At 41.7% G+C, this 10,502-nt stretch overlaps 1 protein-coding gene across 3 annotated transcripts in view; it reads right to left on the reverse strand.

The window, feature by feature from the left end:
* Nucleotides 1-7,066, reverse strand: part of SLC24A2 (solute carrier family 24 member 2) — a 253,195-nt gene extending 246,129 nt beyond the window's left edge. Inside the window, exon 1 of one of the 3 annotated variants that reach the window (XM_024126763.2) lies at nt 6,072-7,066. In XM_024126763.2, coding sequence (XP_023982531.1) covers nt 6,072-7,004 — 933 coding nt within the window. In that variant the 5' untranslated portion in view covers nt 7,005-7,066. The remainder of the gene's footprint in view (nt 1-6,071) is intronic. The other 2 variants (XM_055087221.1, XM_024126764.1) reach the window with 2 other exon arrangements.
* Nucleotides 7,067-10,502: the final 3,436 nt, after the last annotated feature.

Raw genomic sequence — 10,502 nt, forward strand, 5'->3', positions numbered from 1 at the left:
AAGGTCTGATATGAGAAAAGAAATGAGGAGAAAAACTTGTTAAAATGTGGATACATCTAAAAACATTGATGGCATAATGTCTAATTTGTAGGATTTAAAAAGTGAAGATTATACCTCAATAAAGCTGTTATAAAACAGCTTTAAGGTAGAACTTAAATTGTAGACTTCAAATCATTTACATCGGGGGACAGGAGACTGAGTTAAAACGTTCTAAGGCCCTTACCATGTTTAGCAGGAGTGTAAAGATATTAGCTTTACACTCTGTTAGGTTAAATATATGCATTAAAATTTTTAGGGTAAACACTGAAAGTCTAGAAATAGGATGTATAAATTCCAAACTACTAATGGGAAAAGCAGATTTAGAAAAAAATCAATCCAAAAAAAAGCAAAAAAAAAGTTATAAAAAATAGAAAGTTTAAAATAGCATGATAGAAAAGAATCCAAATGTAATAGTAATCACAATCAATGTAAATAAACTAAACTTTCCAGCTAAAAGATAATGATTGTCAAACTGAATCAAACAAAATGCTGCTATATTCTGTTTACTAGAGACTTACCTAAAACAAAAGGAGGTTGAAAATGGAAGAACGAAGAAACTAAACCAGTCAAATCCACACAGATGTTCTTGACTCATCTTGGAGCAACTTAACAATCTCATTACTTGTTAAAGTTAAAATACAAATTATCTGGTTCTAGGGGAAAAAAGGGGAGAAGGGAGGCGAAAAGGAGAGAGGAAGGGAAGTGGTGATAACTCCTCCCTCTCAACATTGCCAGGATTCACAAAGTTTAGGTCATCTCTTGCTGGAGGAACTAGAGAAGCGAAGGGGAACAGCCATGGGCAATCTGCCCTCTGTGTATTAAAATCCACTGGGCTTTCTGAGTCTCTCAAACTGCCTCCTTCATTCTTTGAATCATATGCAGTAACTGAAGGGTTTGCTTTTAACATAAGTAGAGGGAAACAAAACAAGGAAAATAGCACCATGCTGTATCCCTAGATCAACAAACAGACTTGTGATACTGTGATTTATAAGAAATATATATATTTGGTCATTCAGATGACCAAAATATATTTCTCATATATATTTGGTCTTGGTTCACAGTTCCGGGCTCGTGGCTCTCAAAACCCCTGGAATTTCCTAAGTGTGGAGAGTGATAAAGGTGTCGTTTGTTTTGTTAATGAGGCAACTTTAGTAAAGCACCTAAGGATGGGGGCTGGTTGACAGTGGAGCCAACTGTGTGATTAAAGGGTGGGACTGAGGTGAGAGGGGCTGGAGGTCAAATCAATTGCCAGTGGCCAATGATTTAATCAACCATGCCCACGTAATGAAGCCTCCATAACACCCCCCAAAATGGCAGAGTTCAGAGTTGATGAACACCTGGAGATGATGGACGAGTGGTGCCTAGAGAGGGAAGCTCCATGCCTTTCCCCGTGCCTCACCCTAGGCATCTCTTCCAGCCTGCTGCTCCTGAGTTATATCCTTTTATAATAAACCAGTGATCTAGCGAGTGAAATGTTTCTCTTAGTTTTGAGAGATCCTCTGGCAAATTCATTGAACCCGAGGAGGGGTCACTGGAACCTCTGACTTACAGCCAGTCGGTCAGAACTACAGGTAGCAACCTGGACTTGTGACCTGCATGGGGAGTGGGGGCAGTCTTGTAAGACTGAACCCTTAACTTGTGGAAAACTGATGTTCTCTCTGGGTGGACAGTGTCAGAATTGAGTTAAATTCTTGGACACCCTGCTGGTGTCTGAAAATTTCTTGGTGTTGTGAGGGAAGCACCCCCTACCCGACCCCTACACGTTTGAATTGGGTCCAGGAACTCAAAAGAATGCTACAATCACAGGCATCTAGTCAGTTAAGAATTTTAGTGCCTATATTTTCTTTCTTTTGAGGACAGAGAGTTTCCAAGTCTATCAGGTGATACTTACTCTAAGGACGATCTCACCTTATCTTCCTTGAAATCTGTACATTAATTTTACTAATTTACGTACTAGGTATGGAGGGGAAATAAAGGTTGAATTTATAACATATTCTTTGCCTTAAGAAGGCTTGGGACTATACATTTGTATTTATATAATTATTTATGGTTTAGCATCTTACCAGTAATACTTCACTTTATGAAGTATATTTAAAATATTGTTTCAATTTCGCTTTTCCCATGATCATTAATAACAATTTGCATTGCAAACACTCTGTTGGCAAGTAACTTTTCAGGAACACACAAAATGAATAAAGCAAGGCACACGTAAATTACTAAGTAGCCTGCCTTCAACTATCCAGCTTTAAGCATCTTTATTTTGACCATTCCCTTCATTTGAACTGGGTTGACACTGTCAGATAACAGTGCCAAGTCTAAGAAAAAGTTAAATACCATGGACAGCTGCTTTCTAGGCCAATGACAGCCTAGCACCAAAGCAGATCAGGGGACCTCAGCAGGCAGGCCAGGCACACAGCAAAACATGCCAGATGCCCTGAAACTCCACTGCTTCACATCCTGCAGGATTCAAATTAATTCCTAACCAGCTATGGAGAGGTTTTTGGAAGATAGTCCCAATCATTTATAAATAAAAATACCCTTAAAACAAAAATCTCTGCTTAGCATAGATATTTCTAAAGCACAGTCTACAAAATAAACTTTCAGGACAACAAAGGCATTTGAAGGTTTCCTTGGAGTTTATAATAATATCTTCCCTGCATATGTTCACTGTATATGAAATTAGGCTTATAAATATTATAATATGACAAATATCACATGCCCCTAAGGGAGACAACAGCCTGCTTAACTCAGTGATTCACTACAATCTTCAAGGAATGTTTTGAAATTCTCAAATTTGAAATAATTTATCCCGATTCACTTTTCATTTAAGAACAAAAGATGAAAAGAAAGGAACTAACACTTACTGAACAACCCACATTTGCCAAGGACTATGTTAGCTGCTTAACATTCATTTCTCCATTTAATAATTTTCCCAACTTTATGAAGTAGATATTATTATTTTCATTTTCCTAATTAGGAAAATGAGGCTCAGTGAGTTTATGTGACTTCTCTGAGGTCACAAGTCTTATTATACACCTGGGCTAACACCTTTTTTCCCTGAATCAAAGCCCAGGATCTCCTTACCATGTCATGACACTACATGACATTTTTTTAAATGATAATATTATCACTAAAAGACGCAATAAAAATATAAAATTAAAAAACCAAACACCAGGTCGAACAGTTAAATAAAATGGGAAACTATTACTTTAAATATGAGAAAACTGTTTGTATTTTCTATTTTTTCATGCTCCACAGTTGCCCCATCATCAATAATGAAACCAAATTAAGATTTTCAACTGGTCCATGAAGCAAGCAGTTTCAAAGATATTTCACTGTCTACAGTCCAGCAGAATTGATGAGTTTTTAGTAAGAACCATTGATGACTTGTATAAAAATATCTAAAATATGTTTCCTCCACTTTCCCATACTCCCCTCTTCCATAATTGTGCAATTAAGACAATGAGGTAGCTTTGCCTAAAAATATGCTTAGTATTTTGCTTCCTAAACTACTGTACAGCACATTCCTCTCTATGAAGATTCCACTGAGGGCTGCCTTTGGCTTGGGGTCTTTTTCTGAGTGTTCTGATGTTAGAAGCACTGACTTAGGTAGGAAAGGTGGAGTATACAGCCAGAAATGGACTTTGCAGATCAGAGAACAAGACAGCCAAGCTCAAAGACTCATCCCTCCTTGAGACACCTTATGTTCAGTGCTTAGAGAGCAAAATCTCCATAAGATTCTGAAGTCAGACATCTGATAAAGACCAACTGCTGAAAACATTTTTTTCCAACAATTATTCAAAAGTGAAATTGGCAAGGTAAGATTTCCTAAAGGAAATCACACATCATTATGTACTGTTCCACCTAAAAATATCTGTGTTCCAGCATACCGAACAAGACTTTGCTATGTTAAAAAATTCTGGTCCCATGATAATTTATACTTCAATCTAGTTACTGAATGACAAAATAAATAATAATGATTAAGTGGAATAAACTAAAGCTATTTGGTGCTCAAAGGAAAATAATACAATGAACATATTTTGGAGGTAAATCAGAAATAGGAGATATAGTCATGAATATAATTTGCTTTCTTTTTTAATTAGGTAAATCCAGAATTCCAAAATTTTAAAAATGCACAATATTAAGCATAGCAAAAATTATGGATATGAGTAACAACTTTAAGGAATGCCAGTCTAAGTTATTGACTTTTAAATTAACATTAAAATGACATGACAGTCACCTAATATAGTAGGTAAAAATCCTGCAAGAGCTGATTTAATGAGTGACTTATAATTTATTAAAAGCCATCTGTAAACCATATTTAAAAAGTTATTACTAAATGCACAAAACCACCTCCTTCCTCCCTATTAGAAGATAAAATCCCCCTGCAATCTTCAATACACCATTGGACTGCTCTGCAAATTCCTTTTTCATACACGTTGCCAACATAACCTTCAGCCGAGTCTGTGCCTAAGTTAATGAAGTTCCACTGCGGCATAACAAAACGAAAAAGTACTGAGTTCTCAAAAAGACTTTTTATCTTTGATGGGCCCAGGATATTTATAAGACACCAAATCATTCCCTTGCCTCTAAAAACCAGGCCTTTCCCTTGGCAACTGTTCAGCATTCTAATTGGAATACACACATAGATGACTAATGCAAACCACTCAAACTTATAGTCAGTCTTGAGGAGATGGCTCGAGGGATCATCCTTTGGGCTACAAAATTAGATCAGGGACAGAGCTCCAGTGATGACCCTGTCTTATGCCCTCAAGGATACAGACTCATTATCACATCTGAATGCTTGCCATGATTTTATTTTTTTACTACAGTTTCTAACAAACAACCATACACTGAGTGATACATTAGAAAAAATACAGGATAAAACATTTCTTTTTTGCATGGAATAAATAAAAATATTACTAGTGGTTTTTTTGTCTGTGCTTTGCTTCTATTTCACGGCTGCTACAAAAATGATGGATGGTCATCAAACTTGAACATAAAGGAATTATGCTAAATTAATATCATTTTTTTCTTCATTCTGGACAAAACATCTCACTCTCCACTCAACATCTGTTTTTTGCATACATGAGAATTTCCCCAGATGCAAGTATGAAAGGTCTGCATATGTATTTTGTTTTACTGTTTAAAATCACATTCCGAGACGACATTCCAATGTTAGGATATAGATCAGAACTGCATTACTCTACTTAACAGAAAATTTTATTGACGTGGCCCATGGATTATTTTTAATAATTAATCTATATTTTTGCAGATCAATTTCTTCTAAGCTCTTTACCAACTTGCTGGCTACCTAAGTGGTAGGATGGTCACTAAAATGTCATTAAAACTCCCTCAAATCCTACCATAAAAAATATTTTGGGTCATGTTTATTACGGCGTGCAAAATGGGCCCTTGAGCTACAGAGGCAGGCAGCATGGCTTGCCACTGACTCTTTCACATATCCCGATCGGTGCCTGGTCGAGTGGTCTAAAGCACTATTGTGTGGATCAAGAAGAATGGCCATGACCCATTCTAACGACCAGTCCTGCTAGGCCCTAGGCTGCTGACTTAAAGGTCCAGCTCTGCTGACACAAACAAACTTTCTTCCCTAAGCACCTTTAAAGAGATGGTTCTTGATAACTGTCACATGTTCATTTAAATAGAAAAAGTCCTGCAACATGCAAGGCACACACACACACTTTCCCATGAAAATAAAACGGCTCACAAAAATAAGAAAATAAGAGACAAATAACTGCTGAGCCTGCTCTGAGAAGCTTATGTAACCTATATTTACAAATGTTTTACTCTGAGGCAAGTAGTTTGAGAACTTAGTAGACATTCCCCAGAATACCCCCCAAATTATTTTTCCCACTGTCATGTTGGTCTGGCTGTCAAAGAAATGCATAAAGCACCCTGCTATCCATTATAGCCCCAAACACCATCCCATTTAAAAAGTGGCAGATCTCAAAAACATAACAGTTCAGAGCTATGGTCAAGAAGACATTAAATAAACAACCACCACCACCAACCTTTGCTTGGGCCTCTGGTGCTGTCACCTTGACGACTTTGTTGCGGTTTATCATTTGCTTCACCCATCTTTCTACTTGGACGTTGAATTTCATGAAAACCACATAGCCAAAGTAAGCTGTTAAGAGAAGCAAGCTTTCCCACCACATGATAAAGTTATCCAGGAAAAATATGATCAGCATAATCAAGTCAATGATGTAGAAGGACACATCCCGAAAGAGTGGCCACCATGTCAGGTTTAAGATTTCTCTGGAAAACAGAGCACACATGCCAATGACAAAGAGGATATTGAACACCGCTGAGCCCACGATTGTGCCAATGCCAACATTGCTGTGAGCGATAAATACCCCTATGAGAGATGTGAAAAGTTCTGGGGCTGAGCCCCCGGCAGCCATAAAGGTGGCTCCAGCCACATCATCAGAGATGCCCAGTTTTTCAGTGATGACAGTCAAAGAGGGAACAAAGAACTCATCGCAGACAATGGCTAAGGCTATGAACATGTAGATCATTCCAATGACATGGAGAATGATGGCACCTTTTCTTCTCTGCTCGAGGGAAAAGATGTCTCTTGGGTAGTCTCCTTGGGCATGATCTGTACTATTCTCAGATTTGCCTTCCTGAGAAACAGGTGGCTGTGGAGTATAATCTCGAATCTTGTCATTTAAATCTAAGAGAGTTCTTTGACGGTAATCATGTGCTACCCTGGGGCCACTTGCACCACTGGCCTCTCCTGTGCTCTGTGTCTCTGTCTCAGAAAAGGCACTGATTGAAAACGGAACAGTGCTAATGGCTACCAGGCCCATGAAAAGGCCTAAGATTCGAATCAACTTCAGTTTTTTTCTGACATTATAACGTCTCCTGCAGCCAGTCAGTGACTTATCTGAACACCATTTCTCAAGGAAAGAGATGGTGGTGGTGCTTTGGTGCAGATCCATCCTGGGTCTTCTGGTGGATGTGGTGGTCTTCGAATTGTACACTCAACCAGATGGTTCTTTCATACTTTTCCTCACTTTACAGTTAACAGTGCTTGTGGGGTGCTTCCACAATCAGGGATTCTTAGGCTTCACATGAAATATTTTCAACATTTATGCTTAAATAAAAATAAAAACAAGGATATGTGAATCGTAAAATCATGTCTTTTTTACAAAACAACTTGGCAGATATGAAAAAATCCTATCCTATAGCCATGTGACCTTGGGTTAAGTTCCTTAATTCTTCTGGGCCTCAGTTTCCCCATATCAAAAATTAGGACAATTACAGCACCTACCACCAAGTGCTGCTTTGAGGATGAGTTAAAATACATGAAGCATTAAGAGTAGGACGTGACACGTACTAGGCACTTATGATAGTGTATGTACAAAGACAAACATTTTGGTAAATCCAATGTTAGACGTAGACTATGTATTTGTGTCTGTTAAATACAAAAATTTTATAGATGTAGATGGAAATCTATGTTTATCCCACCTTAACTCATGTAACAAATAACCTCCCAGGGCTAAAAAAGGTATCACTTCCTTTAGAATTATCTACGTATTTGACAACCAAAACCACTGTCTTTTCTTTTGGTCCAGTTATATAATTCCAGTTGCAGGCACACTTTTCTGATTAATCGATCACTTGGAAAGGGCTGAGTGTTGGAGGAGACAGCACTCTTTTCCTGCACACATAAAGATCTCAGGATACTAATTTTCATGGAAAGCCCCTCCTATAGCAAATGCAGAAAAGTAGCCCTTTAAAAATTTAAGTTTACAAAAGAATGTTCTGATGACATGAACAAACTGTCTTCCCTAAATATCTAGACACTGTATTCAGCTAAAGCTTATTTTAAAAAACAATCTTTAGTCGTATTTAAAATAGACAACTTAGCAAATCAAGCAACTTCTAACAAGTAGGCTATTTCAAGACATCAAATGTGTATTTCATAAACAATGTGCAAGTTGCAGTGATACCTCTGTCCACAAAATCTGCCAAAAATAGCCCCGACACTGACTCTCTAGTAGGTTAGATGCCCAAGCAGTTTTCATTCTGTCTCCACAGAGAAGGGTAAAATATCCACACATGACAGCTGATATTCTGAAGGTTCCCCTTTTTAATTTTCCTTAAAAAACAGTTTTGTTTGGGGGTTTTGGTTTTTTCTTGTATCAACGATTTCATTTTAGAGGCATTGGCTGAGATCATCTCAGGTGTAAAATAAGCTAATTAAACACACACCAGTGACACATTGAGATTAGCTGGAACTCAGGTTTGCAGAGGGAGCCCAAATCAAACCAGGCTGAGATGCTGTTACCCCTGAGATAAACCTAACCCAGCACAGAGATTCCCGGCTGGCCTGACAGATGTCTATGCTTAGCGTGAACGATTAAGCGACTCACTGCGCTCAGGGGATTGTCACAATGCTGGGCCGGGGCAAACGTCAGGGACAGACTCAACTCCCAGGGTGCGCTATCGGCTCCAGCCTGAGCCGGGCTCGACCTGCAAAACCCACCGCTCCGCCGGCGAAGTGCACCCCCAGCCGCGCCCCAACTTTGCCGTGTGTGGTCCCAAACTTTCCCTGGTGGGTTCGTAGGAGAATAAAACTAAAGGACAGACGCCCCACTAGCGAGCCAGAGGCTGGGATGCAGTTTGAGGAGGGGCTTGGCCGGCATCTTCCCGAATCGTTGGTGAGTAGGTGGGGAAGGAGAGCGCCCCTCTTTGCGCCTTCCCCGACTGCAGGCCCTGCCCCGCGCCCCCTACCCCGAGCCGGAAGCAGGGGCGGTTGGGGTGGGAGAAGTCGGGGCTCGGAAACCCCGCCCGGGAGCGGAGAGAGTTGGCTAACTCCTTTCGGGGCCTGGGGCACGACGTCCACCGCGGAGCTACCTGTGAGCCTGCAGCGGGATGCGCGCAACCGGGATCCGGGGACAACGACCACTGCGGCCAGCAAGCCTGGCGGCTGGCCGGGGCTCGACCGCCCGCACTTACCGGGATCCGCCAGGAGGACGCGCACACGGCGGGGGCCCGAGCGCGGCCCGCCGCTCCGGTCCTCCGCTCTCTCCGGCCCTCCGCCTCCTCGCTCCGAGGCCCGGGCTGCGGCTCGCACTCGCCGCCGCTCTCGCCGTCCGGGGCTGGGCTGGGGAGGAGACTGAGCCGCCGCGAGCCCCGCGCGCCGCCTCTGGTGCTCTCGGGCCCCCTCCGGCCCCTCCCTCTCGCCTCCGCGCGGGGAGCGTGGCCGCAGGGCGCTCTGCTCCCGCGCTCTCTGCTCCACGCCTCCTGGGCGCAGAGGCGACGCCGGCAGCCGTCCCTTCGCAGATTTCTCTGCAGTGGGGACGGGGGTCAGGATTTGCAGGCGAGCAAGGACGGAAAGGAGAAACCATACAGGTCGGTGACGCGCCTGATTACCAAAGCCTGAAAGTGTTGCCAACTTTAGGGTCATCTCTCCTGGGCCCCTCCTCTCCAATTATCTGCAAAAACTGACAGCAGTCACACATTTAGGAGGCCATGTAATGTGTAATGGCAGCAAAGACGATCAGTGAAAAGGCAGGAAGGCCTGCAGGGTTGTACGTTCAAGCCCAGGGTTTCTGAGGTCTCTGGTTTGGCTGACTGGGACACTAAAGGATCTTTAGTCTTGCAGTCGGAACTTTAATTTCGTGGGTGATGAAACTGAGACCCAACACAGTGTCATTTTGAGTCATAGACAGCGTTCATATGCTGGCCTCTGGACTCCAAGCCCAGTGCTTTTTCCTGCCCTGTCAGGAAAGCAAGATCCCCCCACCACAAGAAGCTGAGACAGGCATGTTGGGGACTGGAGGCAAGAATCTGGGCCAAAGAGTGGGCGAAGGTAAGGCAGACGGGTTACTGGGGGAAGCCACTTTTACCCGGTCCGGCGATCACCACCAAAACTGCCAAGAGGTACCTACCCACCAGGAGAAACCTTTCATCAAACGTTTTCTGCTCTCTTTACCCTCCACTCTCCTCTTGTTTTCCACTTAGAGAGGGTTTCTTCATGCTTTCCTGGGTCTAGGAGGAATGTTGGTCATATCTGGAAAACTCACTACCTTTGACTCTTGGTAAAACTCTATACTCAGGCCTCTACACTTCCTCTTGATAAGTCAAGAGCAGCCTGGAGAAATTAGAAATCTCTTTTTCTCCCACCAAAGCCAGGCATTTAAGACTATTGTCTTGCTAAGGATTTAAGGTCCTATTCTGGAAGTCATAGTGTGAACTTTTAAAATATTTTTTATTTTGGAAGATTCCAGACATTTACAAATATTAGAGAATAGTATAATAAACCTCCAATGGGGCCATCACCCAGCTTGAACAACTATCAACTCACGGTCAATCATATTTCATCCAAATCCCCTTTCCCCGTGCCATCATTTTAAAGCAAATCCCAGACATTGTATCATTTTATTTATAAATATTTACAGAAATAAAGGAAGCTATCAACCACTTTTTGT

The sequence above is a fragment of the Physeter macrocephalus genome, chromosome 9, assembly GCF_002837175.3.
Source record: "Physeter macrocephalus isolate SW-GA chromosome 9, ASM283717v5, whole genome shotgun sequence".
Classification (NCBI taxonomy): domain Eukaryota; kingdom Metazoa; phylum Chordata; class Mammalia; order Artiodactyla; family Physeteridae; genus Physeter; species Physeter macrocephalus.